Source organism: Ovis canadensis, chromosome 15 (genome assembly GCF_042477335.2).
Source record: "Ovis canadensis isolate MfBH-ARS-UI-01 breed Bighorn chromosome 15, ARS-UI_OviCan_v2, whole genome shotgun sequence".
Classification (NCBI taxonomy): Eukaryota; Metazoa; Chordata; class Mammalia; order Artiodactyla; family Bovidae; genus Ovis; species Ovis canadensis.
The window spans coordinates 44,387,467-44,408,875 of NC_091259.1; the positions used below are offsets into that span (position 1 = coordinate 44,387,467).

The window sequence follows — 21,409 nt, forward strand, 5'->3', positions numbered from 1 at the left end:
TACTGGAAAACCATAGCTTTGATTAGATGGACCTTTGTTGGCAAAGTAATGTCTCTGATTTTTAATATGCTGTCTAGGTTTGTCATAGCTTTTCTTCCGAGGAGTAAGTGTCTTTTAATTTCATGGCTGCAGTCACCATCTGCAGTGATTTTGGAGCCGAAAAATAAAGTCGCTCACTATTTCCATTGATTCCTCATCTATTTGCCATGAACTAATGGGACTGGATGCCATGATCTTAGTTTTCTGAATGCTGAGTTTTAAGCCAACTTTTTCACTCTCCTCTTTCACTTTCATCAAGAGGATCTTTAGTTCTTCTTAGCTTTCTGCCATAAGGGTGGTGTCATCTGCATATCTGAGGTTATTGATATTTCTCCAAGCAATCTTGATTCCAGCTTGTGCTTCATCCAACTCAGCATTTCTCATGATGTACTCTGCATATAAGTTAAATAAGCAGGACAATAAACAGCCTTGACGTACTCTTTTTCCTTTTTGGAACCAGTCTGTTGTTCCATATCCAGTTCTAACTGTTGCTTCTTGACCTGCATACAGATTTCTCAGGAGGCAGGTCTGGTTGCCTGGTATACCTATCTCTTTAAGAATTTTCCACAGTTTGTTGTGATCCACACAGTCAAAGACTTTGGCGTAGTCAATAAAGCAGAAGTAGATGTTTTTCTGGAACTCTCTTGCTTTTTCAACGATCTAACGGATTTTGGCAATTTGATCTCTGGTTCTTCTGCCTTTTCTAATCCAGCTTGAACATCTGGGAGTTCACATTTCACATACTGTCGAAGCCTAGCTTGGAGAATTTTGAGCATTACTTTGCTAGCGTGTGAGATGAGTGCAATTGTGCAGTAGTTTGAGCATTGTTTGGCATTGACTTTCTTTGGGATTGGAATGAAAACAGTGGCCAGTGCTGAGTTTTCCAAATTTACTGGCATATTGAGTGCACTTTCACAGCATTAGGCCTTAGAGAATTTCTATTTATAATGCATTTATTTGTTGCTTCTCTTAGAAAACTGCTTCAGTAGTACACAGAAAGATGGCTAGTAGCACTGTAGTATTAATTTTCTCTGCTAAAGTCCTTATTATCACAAATTTGAATGGTTTTAAAGATTCTTTCGTATTTAAATATTTATTTTAAGATATGTCAGCAAAATTCTTATTTACTTAAAAAATATTCATACCAAAATCCCTATGTAAGAGGTAGGTGGTTCTAAATTTGTGAGTCCATGAGCATAGAATTTTCTGTTTGCTGTCTTCTAAATACAGAAGTATAATATATATAATGTGCATGTATTATTATAAAATATTTGTATAAAATATATATACAAATATTCTATGAACAGAACATCTGAGGGCTGGTGTAAAGTATACTAATTGTAATGTAACTTACATATGAAAGTAACATGATATTATTTTTTACCCATTTTGACTGCAATGTTATGTAATGGCTTCTTAGGTGCATGTTCTGCGCCTGTTATGGATGAGCTCGTATTCAGATATTCTTTGTAAAAGAGCTTTGAATACAGCTTGGTAAAATGCCTCTCATTTCAACCATTGGAATAAAATGTATCACATCATTGTCCAGCCATGTCTGCCTGTCAAATGAAATATTATTTGTAAGGCAACAAACAAAAAGCGTCTCTCAGCATGTGCAGTTTTACACTTCGGTTTGTAGAAAGGAAGACCATGTTGAAATCATTTGAGGTGTGGTACAGGGTGGTCAGTCTCGGAAATCCAGTGGGAGGGTGCCCAGCACATCGTTACCTTTCACGCATTGTTTTTCAGGAGATGGCTGAAATCAGTCATCTCGCATATGGTTTGAAAAAGGCTTGTCTTGCTGGCAAGCAAACTGTTATTTAAGTATACAATCCACTCTACTACTGAAACAGTTTTGCCAAACTTATCCAAGTATTCTCACATGCTTAAAGATGGTATAAATATCATTTATTGCTAGCAGTTTTCTTCAGACTATATGGAATGTCTTCCTGCTGCCTGATCTAAGTGTCCCAGTTTACATTATGGCCTTTACTGCCTCTGTTTGATGGAGTGATCAGTAAAAATTTAATGACACTATAAAATAATAAAAATGTCATTAATTTACCACGGATCTTGGATGCAGTGGTTGTAAAGTTACATTAATAAACAGAATATTTTTTACAACAAAAAGCATTGTTACGTGGGAACGTATAAATAACACACATAAATTTAAGAGCAATTTTACTGTTAGCACACACATTATTATGGAATAGCCAATAAGTGTATAAAACATAGTATATAAAATTTTATTAAAATATACTGTGCACATCAAAAATTCAGCTTTTATCTAAGTGCAAAGAAAAGCCATTATTGTGTGCTTACTGTTTCATTGCTGTTCTTTCCCCATATCACAATTTTACATTTGTTGCCAGTAAGAGGAAGTTGATTTTTTTTTTCCTAGATGAAAACAAACCTCTTATTTTTTAGCTACCCCAAATTCATTCTCTCTCTCCACCGATGCAAAGACAGAATTGATCAATCTTGCTATGGTAGGAAGGGAAAAGTTGCTAATCTAATGCAAAGTTAAAAATAATGCCTGAGGAGTTGAACGGTTTGTTCAGTGACTCTAGAAATAAGGGATAATAATGCAGCAGTCTATCTGTCATCAGTGAGGCTACCCCGTCATTGACTCTGATAATATGTGAAGATGATGGATGCTACCGTCTTGTGGCTTGTAACATTTAACATTCATCAGCTCTCACTAAAGGGGGCTTTATCATTTAAATATCTTTATTTAATATGCAACATCTACCTCATACATCATAATTTCAAAGCACTTAGAGAGCCAACAGTCCTACAACACAGCAGAGCTGACTTTAATTTTTTTCAATAACTTTTATGTTGCCTGCATGTTTGTGACTGACAATGCATAAGTAAGTGTCTGATCATATCGCTGCATGTAAAATGCACATTTCACTGTCATCCTGAAGACTGGGGATTTTTCCTGCCTGGGGGGTTGAGATTAAAATTAGCATTGAGGTGTTTTGTTTATATCTCCAAAATATCTACTTGGGAACTATATACCTCGTGAAAACTTGTTCAAGTGCATGGAAAACTTAGAGTTAAGAGCTTGCCACCCATCGTCTGCATTTCCATATGGGGACATACCCATTGGCTCTTAATGGCCAGAAGTTGAGGGCCTCTTGGAACTAAAGAATCTTTAAACTTCTCTCTGTGCCCATGTCCACATCCTGTATTTACTAGGCTCATGTTCAACCTCACTGGTAAAATCTTTGCTTAGCTCAGCTGCCCTGAGCTAACTTGTAGACATAGACCCTCTTATCTTATGGTTATGTGGCTGGCAAATAAATATTCTGAGCTATTCTTTGAAGAAAAGAAGGAAATCTTCTGGGAGACTAGGTAGAAATTTATATGAAAGGGCATGGCTTTGCAGGGTCCTTCTTTAATCTCAAACACAAATGCTTAATATTACCAAATATAAAATGCAGCCCACTGCCCAAAACAATTTTTCTCATTGATTTATTTTCTGCCTATTTAACAAGCGTTTCATGGGATATTCTTCCTTGACTTCTATTCTGTCAAAATATTGATATTTTATAAGGAAACTATCTCTGCTGTAGATTTTTTTTTCAATGAAGTCAGAAAAATGTATGACTTCAAAGACACTGAGAATGTGTTGTTGAATGTTCTGAATGTTTTTTGTTATGATTAAAAACAAGCTGATACTACTGAATTGTGAGTGCACTTCATTTTTTATAAAAGAAAAGATATTATCATCATGTAAGCTTTGTTGTCTTAGGATTTTACAAACCATGGCATGTAATTTTCCCTCTTCTCTTTCCTTGTCAAAATATTGATATTCTTTCAGGAACTTTATGATTTTATTTTATTTTTTTTTACTGAGAATATTTTCCGGTAAAATCAAAGAGAATGAATGACTAGAAAGATACTTGAAATATGCATATTGATAGATAGCATGGTCTGTTGATTTTCAGAGAAAGTTGCTTTTCCCCCCATGAAAATACAGCTAAAGGTTGTTCTTCCAAGAAGATTGCAGGTGTCACATCAAAACTCCTTTTGCATTTAACACAGGGAAAGCATTCACATGCAAATATTTGAAATGCGAAACAATGTGATAAAACAAAGGTTGAATATTTTGCTGTCCCTGGTACTCCTCATCTTCACTTTCTTTTGCTTCACATCATGACAACCAAAAGTGCTCCTCAGTAATCAAAACTGGCTGATTAAAAGCAGCTGTCCTCCCCGCAACAATGTGTGCAACTCCCGTATGGCTTGTGGTTGCTTTTTGTTGTGGCCTGCATCAGGATAATTTGTTCTTGTGCAGCAGTGTTGTCGCATAAGAAGATATTGGGGAACCATACTTAATTTGCTTTTTATTTTCACTTTTTTCAAAAATAAGTGTCATGTTTCAGAGGTTTCCCCACATACCACTTTTGTTAACTAGTTAGTATTACCCAGTTGGGGAAATTCATGATTATAATTTTGTTGCCATCTTTCATAGAAATGGTGCTAGATTAAAGCAAGGTTTATACTGTATTTTCTTCCAACACAGATTTCAACATTACATGATGAAGGGGAACTGGAAGACTTCCTGCACAATTTGACTGATGGGAATTAATTATAGAAATATAATGATATTCAAAAATAATCATATTAGAAAGCACAAGTGTAGTGAGGCTGTACAAATGAGACACAGCCTCTATCAAGTAATTGTATGTTTGCTCTTTAAGAATATTTCCAAGTTTCTAAACATCTTACAGAAAAGAACACTCAGAGTGTTTCCATCTAATGCCGAACATGCTCAGTACAGAACTAGGTCATTGAACAATAGACTGAACAGCAATCAGCACTCTACTGCTGCATAATGCATTAAGTATAACATGCAGAAACCATTCCCGGAGCTGGAAGCTGCTATTTCATGTCTGTAAATTCAAGCTGACATGACATTTAATATTGTTTCATAGTAATGAACAACAAGGTTTCATTCATTCATAAGCGCAACACAAAGCCAAGTTTGAGTCTGGAGAGAAACAAGGAGGAGAGAAGGAGACACGTGCTGTTTTTCTGCAGACAAGAACACCATGTTAATGCTGGTCAATGAGCTCCCTGCTACCGATCCAGAGAGCGACAGGAGAGTTCATTGTGATGCTTCAGACGACTGCTCCTAGAAGGACAGGTTAACAAGTAAAACACCTTTGGGTTTTCCTAGTGTAATGGCAGAAGTGTTTAACTTTCCTGACTCAAGGGCTGGCCGGGAGTGATGTGCTGCTTCTCACTTACCAGGAAGTTACAGTTCAAACTCCTGAACAAAATACAGTATCAGTGCTGTCATCTAGTCTGCCTGCTTTGAAATATTTGTTTTTGAAATCTTCTTGCCTAAAATTCTGATTTGTATTTTTCCAGGAGTACCAATGCAAACTATGATCTCTAAATGGGAAATCTCCCCTCCCCATTGAATAACAGTATATTCTAATGGAAACTGCTCTTTCAAATTTTGTGCTTTTGGCTCACACCTTTCAATTGCATTCCTTTTAGATGACTGGAACAAATCCAACAGAGAGAAGATGTGCAGTACAGCCCTGGCAGGTTTCCTGCCACAGATGTCCTTTCCTTAGAGCTACTATGGTTTAGGTGCTGTCAGCACTGTTGGTGCCACAAACAGGCTTTAGTGGAATCTTCCTGAAAGATTTTCTGAGTTCCAGTTGGTCAGAAATGATGTTTGTAAATTCAAGTTTGATCCATTAAGCAAGGTAGAAATTGGAAGGAAAAAGTGGCTGCTTTGGAAGCTAGAATAAGTCTCTGGTTATTCTTTCCTCTAGGAAAGAACACGCTTTGAAAATTTGGGGCCCCAGTTAACAGGAAAGTCAAGTGAAGATGGAAAGCTGGGCCCAGGTGTCATCGATCTTACCCGGCCAGAAGATGCAGAGGGTGAGTGGCTTTTCTGTAGCTCTTTTCTGCTGCTCTGTGTGTCTCTAAAGGTACACCCGAGTTAGATAGAGGATCTTTATGGTCTTTCTTGGAAGTAACCAGATCAATTTTCTTGGCAAAACAGAAGAAATGTTAGTCTTCATTGTGTGTTACAGTTGAGGAATTTGAAATTCATGTAGATCCTGTTACTGAACACATAGCAAAAAGAACTTTCTATATTCCATTGAACAACAAAATTCTGTGTTTCAACCACCTCAAGACTTCCTTATTTATTTTTCTTTTTAGGGACAAATTTACAAAGAAGGATTTTTTTTTTAACCCCCATATAAGTGATTCCCAGGTGCAATCAAACCCTTCTGGAAACTAAATGATAGTATGAAGCAGATCTGGTGTAAAATTAATAATTGCTTGGGCAAGGCCTAGCCTGTGTCTGGATACTAACCTTTACAAAGTCTTTTGAAAGTCTAGATGGTAAAGACCAGCTTTACTCTCAATGTGTTTACCCCCAGCAGTATCAATGCCTGTCCGCTTCGTTTTCCTTTTTGTTTGTTTTAAATGCACAAGCAGCGAATCAGCAGAAATTGCTCCCCAGAGGCTGAGTACAATTTATGAGTTAGGTCAGCACTTCAGTAGTAATGTTGCCTGGTTTTTTACTGTGTCATCACAGAGTAGGGACTGGTTTTCCCTTTAGCTGTGCCTTTGGCAGAATCCCTCCCACCAGTCAGGGAAGATGAATTTGTTCTCTTCAGAGTAACACAATACTTCACCCATCTCGGGTCCCAGCTAAAGTCCTTTAGCTTGAGGGGAAGAATCTTACTGTTATCCCTTTTACTGGTATGATTTCTTCCAGGACCCTAATCCCTTGAAAATGTCTAAAGACTTTTCATAGCAGCATCTGATCTAGGCATGGCTTTTAGTGATGGTTGGAGCCATCCTGGGCAGTTCAGAAATCCCTGGCATGAGCACTAAGGGAGGGGTAGTATCAGACATTAGGAAGCACTTCAGAGAGTCTTCAGAAGGCAGGTTCTTCATACCAGTAGGAGAGACTAATATTTAATGGACGTCCTGGGGACAAGGTGTTAAACTCTGATTGGTTTGTGCCTGTATGAGAACAGGGAAGGAAGGAAAGAGAAAGGAAGAGGAGGAGGAGCAGGAGCAGAAAGGAGGAATAAAGAGAACTCAAAAGCAGAAATCACTCACTGTCTTTCACGAAAAATGAGCACTGAGAGCAGAGTGGCACTGACATTTTTATAGGCACTTAGAGATACAGGGTTTTTTTTTCCCTCCCTGGTGAGGACTAAGCTTCTGTGGTTTAGGGACTCAGTTATTCAGGTGTGGCCCATCTCAATTTTGTTGGAAGATGGTGCTGTAGAGTACCTCATTTTTGACCAGACACAATGAAATAATACTTTTCATCACTTTGGAGTATTCAGTCTGGTTGTTGGTTTGTTGTTGTTTTTTTTTTTTTGGTAGACTAGGAGTTAGAGAATTCTACCACCTTATCCTTGTTCTGAGTTTTCTTAAAGCCATTCATCTTTCTTCACTTAGTATCTTAACTGTGTTGTTGTTCAATTGCTCGGTTGTGTCTGACTCTTTATGACCCCATGGACTGCAGCATAGCTGGTGTCCCTTCTTAACTGTACAGTAGGTATAAAGTCATTTGCCCCTCAGTAATGTTAATAATCTAATTGATGATATCATATGCTTGGTAAGTTAAAAATCATAGTCAGAGTTATTAACCATTATGAAAAGAAAAAATAAAAGGCTTAACTGTAGAGAAACAGATTATATAGAAGCTTCTTTGGAACTTCCATTCAATTCAAACACAGATTGTTTGGATTCAAGCTAATTTCCTAATTATTACACTTTTTATAAGCAAACATTTATTAAGCACTAATATTCCAGAGAACGTGCTAAGCTTTTAACCCATATTTTCTCATTTAAATCATATACAACTATGTAAAGAAGGTATTTTTTCCCATTTTACAGATGAGAAAATTGAGGCTGAGAATAGTTAAGTAACTTGCCACAGGTCATATAGGTGGTAAGGGCAGAGGTGAGAGTTGATCCTAGGCAAACTGACTCCAGAACCCAAGACATTAAGTACTGTGCTATCCTGCACCCCTTGTATATACAAATATATAAGTGGTGCCTTCATTTTCCTGAACAAACTCCTTGCGACCTTTCTCAGTATGGCCCATTTCCTCTCCCCTAAATATAGCAAGTCATGCCATGCGCCTGCTCTCGTGTTACACTGTCACACATAACAGCAATGCCTGATGAGTGTAATAGTAGAAGGCCTGTAGTGGCCCAGGAGCTTAAGGAGCGTGTGAAAACCTCCCTTCAGAAGCTTGCCCAGAGTTGCCATTGAGACCTCGTGTGCTTTTGGGGGACTGTGAGTTCATGAATGGAGTCAAGTTACCTGCTCTAATACCGAGAGAAGTGGAGCGCCTTTGTGAGGACTGCTGGGATGGGGAGCCGCCTTCTGCTGACTTCAGGATATTTTCTGGCATCTGTTCAAGCATAAGCTGATTGCAAAGCCTGCTGGAGTTTCAGTTCATATTAAAGTCAGAGTAGATAACAGGTACACATAATACTTTCTCCACTTTGCTAGTAAGAAGGAACTGAAGTGAAAGAATATTTAAAAATGTATTCACTCTTTCATTCAGTCTTGGTCAAAAAACAAACATTTCTTGAGTGCCTGTTCTGTGTGCCAGTCCCTGAACTACACAGTGGATAAACCAAAGGAAGCAAAACAAATATGTTCCTGACCTCTTAGAGCTTAAAGTATAGTGAAGGAAGATGGAAGATTAAAAGGGAAATGCATAGATAATAAGGCAGATATAATTATCACTGAGAAAAGTATTAAGAAGATCAAGACTTCTTTGTTCCCCACAGAGGTTCAGAGTGGAAGCTACTTAGGTAAGCTCCACTGGCAAGTGAGTTTTAAGCTCTAGCTCAGGATGTCATCCCTTCTTTGTCCACACATGATCTGGCTTTGAACAGCTGAGATATTTTTCCAGCTTTATTGAAATATAATTGACATATAACCTTGGTGCAAATTTAAGGTATAAACTGTGATGATTTGAAAACACATATATTTTGGGAAATGATTACCGCAGTAAGGTTAGTTAGCACCTCTATACCTCACAAATTATCTTTGCTTGATGAGAAAATTAAAAACCTACTCTCTTAGCAATTTTCAAGTGTATAGGCAGTATTTTTACCTATAGTCACCCTGCCATATATCAGATCCCCAGAGCTTATTCATCTTATAACTGGAAGTTTATACTCTTTGACCAATATCTTTCCCTATCCCCTTCCTCCTAGTCCCTGGAAATCACCATTCTATTCTCTGTTTTTATGAGTGTAGCCTCTTTTGATTCCATGTATGCGTGAGATCATATAACATTTGTCTTTCTTGTCTGACATCATTTAGCATGTGCCTTCAAGGTCATCCATCTTGCTGCTAGTGGCAGGGTTTTCTTTTTTTATGGATGTGATATTTTTATCACATTCAAAAATATAAATGTATAAAGCAATCTCTGTATCCTTCATCTGCTCATGTGTATGTCCTGGCTATTGTGAATAATACATAATGGCAGTTTTAAGGGGCTCTCCCCTTCCTCTGGGGCTTCGCTGGTGGCTCAGATGGTAAAGAATCTGCCTGCAGTGCAGGAGACCCAGGTTCGATCTCTGGGTTGAGAAGATTCCCTGGAGAAGGAAGTGGCTACCGACTCGAGTATTCTTGCCTGGAGAATCCCAATGGACAGAGCAGAGGAGCCTAGCAGGCTACAGTCCATGGGATTGCAGAGTCAGACACGACTGAGTGACTAACATCCCTTCCTCTGCTTTCACCCCATTCTCCTGTGTGGCTTCTGAAGTGACTAAAGTAAGCCTGGCTTCACAGGAAAATATCTGCCAGTTGTGAAAATGCCAATATCACTGAGTAAGCAATTTGTAGGCCTGCTTCATAGCTTTGAGCATAGAAGCAGCAGGGAAAGGTCACCAAAAGAGGCAGCTGTGCGTGTGTATTAGCCACTCATCAAAATCGAATGACAAAACAGTAAGCCAAGAAAACAGAAATTAAAAATATAAAAGGCAAATGTCTTCAAAATTTTATTTTTAAAGTCCAGCTGTTATTTGGCTTGAATATGACAAGACAGCATTTCTTGTTCACCATGATATTTATAAAACTACAAATTCATAGTGCTGGGGGCTTAGGAAACATGTTTAAGGTCTTGTTATACTTTGGAGCTGGAGAAGGCAATGGCACCCCACTCCAGTACTCTTGCCTGGAAAATCCCATGGACGGAGGAGCCTGGTGGGCTGCAGTCCATGGGGTCACGACTGAGCGACTTCACTTTCACCTTTTACTTTCACACATTGGAGAAGGAAATGGCAACCCACTTCAGTGCTCTTGCCTGGAAAATCCCAGGGACGGCAGAACCTAGTGAGCTGTTGTCTATGGGGTCGCACAGAATCGGACACGACTGAAGCGATTTAGCAGCAGCAGCAGCATACTTTGGAGCATTTGATGGTTTTGTTTGTATTGAACTCACAAAATTTGTTAGCTCCTATGTAGGGCATGTAAGGAAGAAAGGACTCAATTAATTGAGTCTGTCACCATGTATTAAGAATGACAAACAGATGTTTAATTTTTTATGGACTTTTCATTTGGCATTTCCCCTCTCCTTGTTCTCCTTAGACAAGAGTGCAGTTCTTATCCCAACTCTACTAATTTCAGGGTTGCAAAGTATAGTAGAAAGGGCTCTGGTCTGGTTATTGGGAAATTTGGACTAAAGTCCTTTGCTAAATAGAGGCAAATAAGTGACTAATGCCTCTGGGCTTAACTTTATCTTTTGAAGGAGGTTTGTTGGACTCTATTATCTCTAGTGGTGTTGCTGTAGGTGCCGCTTCAGTTGTGTCCTACTTTTTCCAATTCCATGGACTGTAGCCCACCAGGCTCCTCTGTCCATGGGAATCTCAGAGGCAAGAATACTGGAGTAATTGCCATGCCCTCCTCCAAGGGATCTTCCCAACCCAGGGATCGAACCCACGTCTCTTATGTCTCCTGCATTGGCAGGACAGTTCTCTACCGCTAGCGCCACCTGGGAAGTCCTCCATTATTTTTAGGGTCCCCTCAAAATGCAAGATTGCTATTAGGGCCTTCATGAAACAGAACGTGTTTCTTATAAGAAAGGTGATCTGTCCACAATAGCTTTCATTTAGTTTTTCTTTCTGTTTTTTTTCAGCGAAATAAAAGAGGAGACCAATATCTTTGGGAGTGTATTTGCTCCACTTCCTGAATTGAATTTTTGAGCCCCTTGATCTTTTCTATTAATGAGAAGGTCTCTCATTTCCCAGTTACTTTCACAGGTGGACGCTCCCTTTCTCTTTCCCTCTCTTCTCCTTCTCTTCCCCCAGCAACAATAGTGGTAGCTTGCCCTCTTTTTTTTTTTAATCTATTCTTTCCATTCTGTTTCTTCTCTCTCACACACCTTTATTTTTTCTGTTTTTTTTTTTTAAAGCTTAGATAAGAAAACATTCTTCTAACACTTCCTTTAATTCTTGAATTTAATTACCGTGTCCCAGTCGCAGAGGGAGGCCACACCTCATTTTGACATGGAGCATAGTAGAATATGAGCTCTAAAAGGGATGAACTCAGAGTGATTATCATTAGGCAGGCTTTTGGACCCTGGATTGGAAATGTAATGATGTGCTGTCCTCCACGTATTAGAAACTTGCATTGATTTGAATGGAAATGGATGTGTGCACCAAGAATAGCCCCTTTTAGAAAACAGTTGCTCTCAGATTTGCTTAGAAAGGTTTTATAGATTTGTACTGAATTTGTGAGTTGGATCCCAGCCAAAATGGCCTTAACCCTCTGAAAGCTTCATTTTTGTGTGTGTGAACTTCTGATTGCTTCTAAGTTTTAAATCTCAAGATAGCTTTATTTTTGTCAACCTAAGCTCTCTGTTTATAGACAAATAACAGGGACTGCAACTTTTCCTTTTTCCTTAAAAAATGCACCACTTGATGTGAATGTCTTCTCTTAAAAATCCTGCTTACCCTTTGATCCATACTTTGGGAAATCTCTGAAGCTTTTCTCATTTCCTTTCTCTTCCCTGGATCTTTACTCCTGGCAGAGAAGGAAGATTGGCTTGATGATACAGGGCTCATCCAAGGCAGCAGAGGCAAACCAGAATAGGGACGGATTTAAAGGCCACATCTGCTTATACTTTGGAATGTAAGGGTTGTTATTAGTTCAAGCCCACCAGATATAGTGCTTCACATAACAACACTTAGATTCTCAGAACTGGAATAAAGGAGAGACATGTAATCCGAGTGACAATTCCATCCAAGAAATCCCTTTCTATATCCCTGACGAGTAGTTGTCTTACTTCTGTTCAAATGTCTCTAATAGTCTAATGACAGAAAACAGACTACTTCTTGGGAAACTCATTCTATCTAGTTTTAATTATTAATTCTTTGTTGTTTGTCTTTGCTTTTTTACAACTTCTATTCATTGGTTCTAGTCTTACTTTTGGATTCCAACAAGATGAGGCTTACAATTTCTCCACAAGACACTCCTTCAGATATTTCCTAAAGGGTTAGGAAACTCAACTTCCATTTGTCCCATTCTAAGTCAGTCACGTTCTTTTCCTGAATTTTCTCATCTGTAGTTGAAGAAGTTGGTGTAGGTAATTTTCAGTCTACAATGCTTTAACGCTTTTTCCTGCTACCATACAAGTGAAATCATTCACCTTAAGTCAGCCAGAATGTAACAAGTGTAAAATAAGGACCACATCATCTTTAATATAAGTGAAATTATCATTGAAATGTACCAGAGATGAGATGTCATTGTCCAAGAAGGTATCTAAGTACTAGACTGTATACCAGGAATAAAAGATGGGGAACTATACATATTAAGATTTTTTTTAAATCCAGGTAAATGAGAAGGGAGCGCTAGCCAGAACCTTGCTATGGACTTCCTGATCTGGCCTTCTGAGGTTTCCAGGCATCTTAAAGAAATGAATAGGCAAAGAAGTCTATATGGAGCCAGCAGGCTGAGGTCTGAGGCCAGGATGTGTGGCCAGGGAGACCTAGGACATGGTGAAGACTAAGTAACAGCCACAAAGGCTGGGACATAAGCAGAGTTCAAAAAGCCCTTGGCTCTGGACTAAGTCTGTGGTATGAGTATCACAAAAATGTATTTTACTGTGGATATAAACGGTTTTAGAGGATCCTGTGTACCAGTTTATATCAGCACTATATATAAAGTGCAGCTCTCTTAAACAAGCAAATAAACTTCTCTTAAAGAAATATATTTGCTATGTCTTAAAAGCTCCCAAATAACTTTTAATGTTGGTAGAAAACAATTTCCATTGAACTCTCGAAGTGATGGATCGTCCTGATGGGACAAGAGAGGGAAATGTCAAGATTCTTGTATAACTCCATCCCCTGATACTCCATAAAGAGAACTCAACCTACTTCTCAGAGTTGCTTAAGCTGGAAAGCCCAATCAAAGACACAGCATCCCCTTAGTGAAGATCTTAGACCAAAGAGCCGATTATTTTTCTTTGGGCTGCCTTCTTTAAAGAGGCGTCATTCACACACGCACACACGCACACACACAATTATCTAGTTTTCTAACTGAATATCCTCTGTTCTGGGGAAGAAATGCTTGTCTATGCCATTACTGAATCACACAGAAGTAACCCTGCCCCCCTATCTTGCTATAGCAACTGGGTGGCAAAAGATTTAATGCTATCTACCATGGAAATTAGACCCAGGACAAGAGCAGCAGCATATGTTCCCAATGGGACTGGGAAAGCGAGTCTATGCTTCCTCAGCAGTATGTGCATCTGCTTCACATAAACCAGCATATTAGAATAAACGCTGGCTGATAGAGGTCTGTCTGCCATGTCTGGACTGTGTGGTGACTGACTGTTGAAATGTTCCCTGTTCCAGAATCCTCTTCTCTTGGCAGCAAGAGCCGTTTAATTTCCCATCTGCTGGCTACAGAATTCAGCCCAACCTTTTAGCCTGGTGGACTTTGGGCTTCCTTGGCCTCCCCTGGTGTTTCAGATGGTAAAGTGTCTGCCTGCAATGCGGGAGACCAGGGTTTGATCCCTGGGCTGTGACGATCCCCTGGAGAAGAAAATGGCAACCCACTCCAGTATTCTTGCCTGGCAAATCCCACTGGATGGAGGAGCCTGACAGACTGTAGTCCATGACATCACAAAGAGAATCAACTAGTGACTTCACTTTAGGCTGGTGGAATTTAAAGGGCCTCAGGGCAATTGGTGTGCTCTTTAAGTTATCTCTGCTTAAGATCAGGATTGAATTTGAGACCAAACTTTTTTTTTTTTGATTGATCCTGTCCTTCTTTTCAAATTCTGATAATTGTGCTTATCCCCCAAATCCAATAACCACCCAGTTCTCTGGTTTTCTGATACTGACTTCTTATCTTTTTTTCTTTAACTAAAAAATTCTTACCTTTGAATATTTCCTTCTTATAGATTCATTGTCTCATTTTACTCTGCTTGCCTATCACTGTTCGTTTACACATAGGATCTCTCATTTCATAATCTTTAGAAGTGATACTCTGTAGACTTCTTAGGTGGCACAATGGTAAAGAATGTGCCTGCCAATGCAGGAGATACAAGAGACATGGGTTCGATTCCTGGACCAGGAAGATCCCTTGGAATAGGAAATGGCAACTTACTCCAGTGTTCTTGCCTGGAAAATTCCATGGATAGGGGAGCCTGGCACATGGTACATGAGGTTGTAAAGAGCTGGACACAACACAACTCTGTAGACTAGGCCACCAGTTCCACTAGCTCAGTCTTTCCAAACAGGATCTATCCCTACTGAGAGTCCCCCAATCTTTAGTGTTACCCACATGTTCAAATTATAATTTACTGATTATCTCTTATGGGCACAGCACTGTTAAGGACATGGAGAGAAGGGTTTTTTAAAAGATGGACTATACTGTATTCTTCAAGAGCTAGCAATGTAGCTAGGGTGATTATATTAGCATACACAGAAAGCAGAACAACCTAAAGTGCTATGTGTTTAAATATATCATTAGAGAAACAGAAAAAGAGTGCTGTTTAGAAGAGGAAGCTACAGTGCTTTGTTGATAGCAGTTATTCTGGAAGACCTGATAGAAATAGAGCTGGAGATAAGCCTAGGTTTGGAAAAACAAAGAGAAAGAGAAGAATTTTCAGTTGAGGGAATGAATAATCCAAACAGACTCAGAAATGGTAAAGCACACGGACATTCATAAGGAAGTTTCAGAAAGGAAGAGTCAGTTCTCATCTCTGTGTTCTTCACCAAGCCCAATACAGAACTTTCCACATGTTTGTACCCAGTGAATATTTGTTGAATTGAATATGTTATAAAAATAGCTGGGTTCCATAGAACTACGACCTTGAGTTCCATAGAGCTAAGGCTGAGGAATTTGGGCTTTGCCACCAACTAAACAGGCATTAACCTTTAGTTGTTCAAGATTGACTTAAATTATGTATAGAGGTTGAAAATAATGGAAAAGCAGCAGTTAGGTTGATTTGGTGATCTGTTAGTCTCTTTATCTTTATTCTTCTGTTCTTGTCATTTCAGAGGGGATATTCAATGGTTATTTTTTCATATTACATCATGAGAGAGCTGAGTAGGTGTTAGGAAGGTTTTTATTCAAGTCATATTAAAAATACCTATTTTCCTCCTGGGTATAATACTCATTTACATATGATTTCACTTTGTCTGCTGTGACTGTACAGTGCTTTACAAATCAGTCTTATACTTGTTCCTCTCACTAGAGGAGAGTTGATTTTTTTTTTAGTTGTTTTTGTTCAGTGGATACTTACCCTTAGACATGATGTCCCAAATTAGGTCATGATACCAGAGGGAAGAGATTGTGTAAGAACTCATCAATATTTGTGCTGTACTGTAGATTGTTACATTTAAGAATAGGCTGTAAAAAGTAATTCTGAACTAAAACTTAATATCCCAGGTCTCAGCCCTGGAAAGAAGAATTTCATAAGCAATATATTCAACTATTTAAAATTTTTACTAAAAGTAAAAATTATAACTTACTGGTATATGTATATTTACTTTCATGGTAGAGAAATCATTTCATACTTCTTCAATATAAGCTCACTTTTCACTCAGTAGGTTGATCCTGCATCAGGACAAGATGAAAAAGGGTAACAGCAGCTACTCCACACTGCAGAATCACAGAACAGCTAATAGAGGAGAAAGGGAAAATGACTGTCCACTGTCCCTGAAGCTCCACTGCCCTTTACTTATTACACAGGCAGTAGTCTTAATCCTTTGTTATTCCAGTGAGTCTGTTGTAAAAAGGTATAAATTCACAAGATAGTGGTTTGTTCTTCTCCCCCCCGATTTTTTTCCTGGCTTGAACTGAGCAGCATAGTTTGGCTACAGGTCCCACAAGTGGGAACTGGGGAGATGTGAGAGTTTCTTTTTGATTGTGTCTTATGCATATTCGATGTATTTCAGTTCTATATCACAGGACACTCTTGAAATATATTTTTAGCTCTGGGGCAGAAAAGAGGCTCCACTAAGTAGTAAATTGCACTCTCCAGCTAAGGCTTCATTTTGCAACTACCCTGAAGGACAGAACTGTGCAGTAGAGGAAATATCACCCAGGTATGAGGAAGGACTAGAAAGGGAACAACTGTGAGTTAAGCCCTGCTGTGTTCTTGGTACTAGAATAGACGTTCTACTACTTCTCTTACCATTATTACTACTGCTGTTTCTAAGGGCATGTACTGTTTAATGAATGGGTACTGGGTTTCAGTCACTGCTAAGAAATGTACATTCCTACTTAATGCTCAAAAATGCTCTACTTATCACCCAGAAAAGTAGAAGTTATTAGCTCTCTTTTATAAGGAGATGAAACTGTTGTTCAGAGGTGGGAAATAATTTACCCAAGGTCACTTATTTAGGAAGGATCAAATTAAAATTCAAACCCAGATCTGTCTAGCTATATAGTATCTGAGCTATACTGACTCCCATTTTTCTCTGAGATGGGCTGATTCAGTTGGTCGCCTTTGTTGAAAGCAGTTTTTTTCCTGTTGGTTTTCATTAAAAATCAGAAAAATATAATGAGAAATAGAAACGTGTGAAAAGATTTTTTTTAGTCTTTCAAACCACACAGATATTAAATGCATTTCAGATACTTTCACCAGCTCTTAGGACAAAGAATTTTTGATAGACTACAAAATTGATTTGGCTACCCAAAATCCTTAAGCCATCTCCTTCTAACACTATTTCCATGTCCCCAACCTTAAAGAAAAAAAAAAAAATTGGTTTCTACTGTACCTATGATCTGCCTCTCTCATTCTAGTAAAAGGCAGATTTCCAGGAACAAATGAAATGAAAAGGAGATGCCAATTAAATTAGTTTTGTTGAATTTTTAAGCTAAGTCTAGATGCTATTGAAACAATTCAGCTGACCACTTTAGAAATTTATTTTGATGGCAGGTGTGAACCTTTGGGAGTAGTTACATTTCAGTTCACTGTTATTTTGCCATTTGCTAACTGTGAGACTTGGGCAGTTTAACTTCTCTAACCTCAGATGTGGATTAGATGGTCTTTAATATCCACCTCATGGTAAAAATTTCTAATTCTATGAACATGTTTTATCCATTCCATATTGACTCTGTCTAAGGAAGGTCCTGTCATGTTCCTGTTTGAATGTATGCTTTAGTTGTATTTACACAAACCCCATAGCATTAGAATAGCTTTCAGATTTATTATTTCAAAAAAACTCAGGTTTGCCTTATCATCCTTTCAGGATTTCCCTGAAAGTGGGAGGCTGGGATTTCAGAATTGTACAGTGTGGAAAGTCAATAAAAGAAGATTCGAACCAATGATCTCTGAGTCCCAAACTGTGGGTTCATTTTCCCATTAAACCCATTTTTTATTTTATAGAGGGTTTGAGTAAGGCAAAATACTTAAGAAAATATAAGAAATAAAATGGGGTTTATATAAAATCTGATTTCAGAGATTCTTGGGTTCTAATGTAATGTGTAAACATCTGAATCTCACCCCAAAATTGTCACTGTTGAAGATGTCTGATGGTCTCTGTTATGACAATTGAGTGCTTACCTTATGGCAGCTCTTGTCCCAGACCCCGAGGAAGCAGTTATGAGCAAGACACAGTGCAGTTCCTGCCCTTTTGAGGTGCACAGTCTAGTGAAGACAGTGGGCCCATGCAACTGGCAATTTGGATAAAATATAATAAATGTAAGATAGGCACAGGGTGCTGTGGGAGCCTAAAATACTTAGCCCAACATAACAAACCAGATAAGACTATCTGGGGAAGATGATCCCTGACATGACTCAAAGAATGAGTTGATTGCAAAACAGGAAATTCCAGGAAAAGGGAAAGCATGGGTTCCTAGTATAAAAACAAGATGGTATGTAGAGAACTAGAAGTGGTTTGGTATTATAAAGCAAAAATATATTCAAGTAGCCAGAGATGGAACTGAAGCCAGGTCATGGAGAACTTTGTGTACCATACCAAGGAGTTTGAACTTCATCTTTGGGGCATTAGGGAGCCATTGAAATCTTTAATATTAGGAGTGCCCTGGTCAGAACTGCACTTGTGATGGATCACCCTGGCTGAAATTAGGAAGAGGTATTTAAGTGCAGCCTGGTAACTCGAAACTGGAAATAAAAATATCAGCTAGAAGACTAGTATTTCAAATAGTCCATCAGAAACAGTGAGGGCAAGGCAATCGATGAAGTGATAAGGATGGAAATGAGCGGATGGGTTTAATAGTCTTTGTTAACTAACTCTGAGATTTGCTTCATCTTGGTTTGTGCTTCTTAATTTCATGTAGAGTCTACGGTAATATATTGAGTTGGATGAAGCCAGAAACTGCTGAGCAATATGAATTATTAAGTAAAGCCTTTTACCAGACTCTGTGTTCTCCAAGGGAATCTGCTTTAATCTGAGCCTGGTTCTCCTGAAAATTTAGGAAGCCAGAACCTTTTATTGTCTTACTTCCTGCACAGTGGTCTCTGGTTCAGACTTAAAGAATGCCTTTTTGCCTGGGGTCAACAGCTTGTAAGCCTTCCTTCTGTGCACACAAATAACAAATAGATAATAAGTAGAATATTTGAACGTTCTCTGTTACCTTCAGGTCATTAAAATAAAGAATCACATAAGTTATCTCAGTTGCCCTTGGATCCTGTAGTTGATATGAGATAAAGGGCTCCGTTGAGCTGTCTGTGTAAAGCAAATATAACTTGAGAATTAAAAGGAAAAAGTAAACATGGGCACCAAAGCTGAAAGCGGGAGACTCTTGAAAACACAGACTGGTACATCACTGGTTAGAATTTCCTTCATTTTGCAAAGCCACGAGCCACATGCATCAGCTCACCACAAAGTCATTAAGCCTTTTTAAGCTCAGATGAAAAACATTAACAAATACCACAAAAGGCTTTAGTATAGCCCCTTTGTTCACTCACATATGGCACTTTATAACTCCTGCGCCACTCTGGTCATGGTGTTTGTTTAAGCTGCCTCCATCAGGCTGGTCCTGAAAGAACAAAAGACATCTTGAGCAACCCTAAGCAGGAAATGGGCTAATCTAAACATGGCTTGTGACACTTTAAGTAGAATAGAAAGGGGAGGGATTGATTAGTCATTAATGTCCAATTGGCTCCATATGGATGTTGCAATAATAAAGCCTTTTTTTCAGAGCAGTAGCAGAGTTATTGAATTAGAGGTTTATGTTTCCTCAGAGCTGACCTTAGGGAATTCCCTTTTGGTTCTTCTTGTTGATCTTTTAAAGAGAATGGAGTTTCCAATAGGAAAAACTAGAAGCCTTATCCACAATAACGCTTGCTCATAATGCTACAACCGAGAAGTGAATTAATTTAGCATAATTTTAATCTCTATTATAATTTCAGTCCTTAGTGCTTTCTTTTGCATTCTCTTGCATCTTTGGTGGGGCAGTATTTCCGAAGCCAATTAGACAGTGGCTCGAACTTCATAACTGGTAATAGGCTCCTTTAATGTGCTTAACAGTGCAGAGAAATGGTATCCTTACGGGGGAAAGTAATGTTCCAGCTGAGAAATGCTGGGTTTTGAGAATCAGAGTTATTTCGTATCACTGAGTAGTTCCTGGGGTAGCTTTGATGTAGGGTGAATGCACTGGACCTCGCCCTGTTCCTTGTTAGCAGTATACTAGCAACAAGTTATTACAGAGGAAGGCAGCCTACCTCTCTGGGTTTTGGTTTCTTCATCGGTTGTTGTTGTTTAGTCACGCAGTTGTACCCAACTCTTTGCAGCCCCATGGACCACGGCATGCCAGGCTTCCCTGTCCTTCATTATCTCCTGGAGTTTACTCAAACTAGCGTCTTTTGAGTTGATGATGCCATCCAGCCATCTCATCCTCTGTCACCCCTTCTCCTCCTGCCCTCAATCTTCCCCAGCATCATGGTCTTTTCCAGCGAATTGGCCCTCTGCATCAGGTGGCTAATGTATTGGAGCTTCAGCTTCAGCATCAGTCCTTCCAATGAATATTCAGGGTTGATTTCCTTTAGGATTGACTGGATTGATCTCCTTGCTGTCCAAGGGATTCTCAAGAGTCTTCTCCAGTTACCACGGTTTGAAAACATCAGTTCTTCAGCACTCAGCCTTCTTTATGGTCCGACTCTCACATTCGTACATGACTACTGGAAAAACCATAGCTTTGACTATATGGACCTTTGTCAGCAAAGTGATGTCTCTTCTTTTTAATACACTGTCTAGGTTTGTCAGAGCTTTTCTTCCAAGGAGCAAGCATCTTTTAATTTTGTGGCTGCAGTGATTTTGGAGCCCAAGAAAATAAAGTCTGTCACTGTTTCCATTTCCCCCATCTATTTGCCACAAAGTGATGGGACCAGATACCATGATCTTAGTCTTTTGAATGTTGAATTTTAAGTCACCTTTTTCACTCTCTTTCACCTTTATCAAGGTAAAGTGAGACAAATATATTTACTCTCTTACCCGTTTCAGAGGACTGTGAAGAGGATCGAGATAATGTGTTCACTGAAAGCACTTAGTAAATGTTATTGTAGGCAAAATTCCTTAATACATTTGATGTTTCTATTCTGGAAACTGATCTCTGGTGTAGACTAGTGAAAAAAGTAAACTGTTCCTTAAATGTGTTACTTTGCCACACTAAGTAGTAAAACATCTGTCTCCAAATTTTCAGTGGAATTTTTTAATGTATACACTGCATATGTTTATATCTCTACCTCTATCTATCTGTCATCTACCTGTCTAATTTACTCAGTGTATTTCTTGGTGTGGTTAAATTCAGTACTTAACATAAGAAGAGTATTTAGGGTAAGTAGGGATAAATGAATCTTAAAATGAAAACAGAAAAATGAAAAATTACCTATAACATCCCTGTGCATTAATAAAGATTAAT

At 38.7% G+C, this 21,409-nt stretch overlaps 1 protein-coding gene across 50 annotated transcripts in view; it reads left to right on the plus strand.

Annotated features, from left to right (window-relative positions):
* The window catches only part of SOX6 (SRY-box transcription factor 6), a 715,111-nt gene that overhangs the window by 666,312 nt on the left and 27,390 nt on the right, over positions 1–21,409 (plus strand). For all 50 annotated transcript variants that reach the window (XM_069554258.1, XM_069554268.1, XM_069554273.1 and 47 more), the window contains one exon: positions 5,841–5,949. In XM_069554258.1, the coding sequence (XP_069410359.1) occupies positions 5,841–5,949 (109 nt within the window). The remainder of the gene's footprint in view (positions 1–5,840; positions 5,950–21,409) is intronic.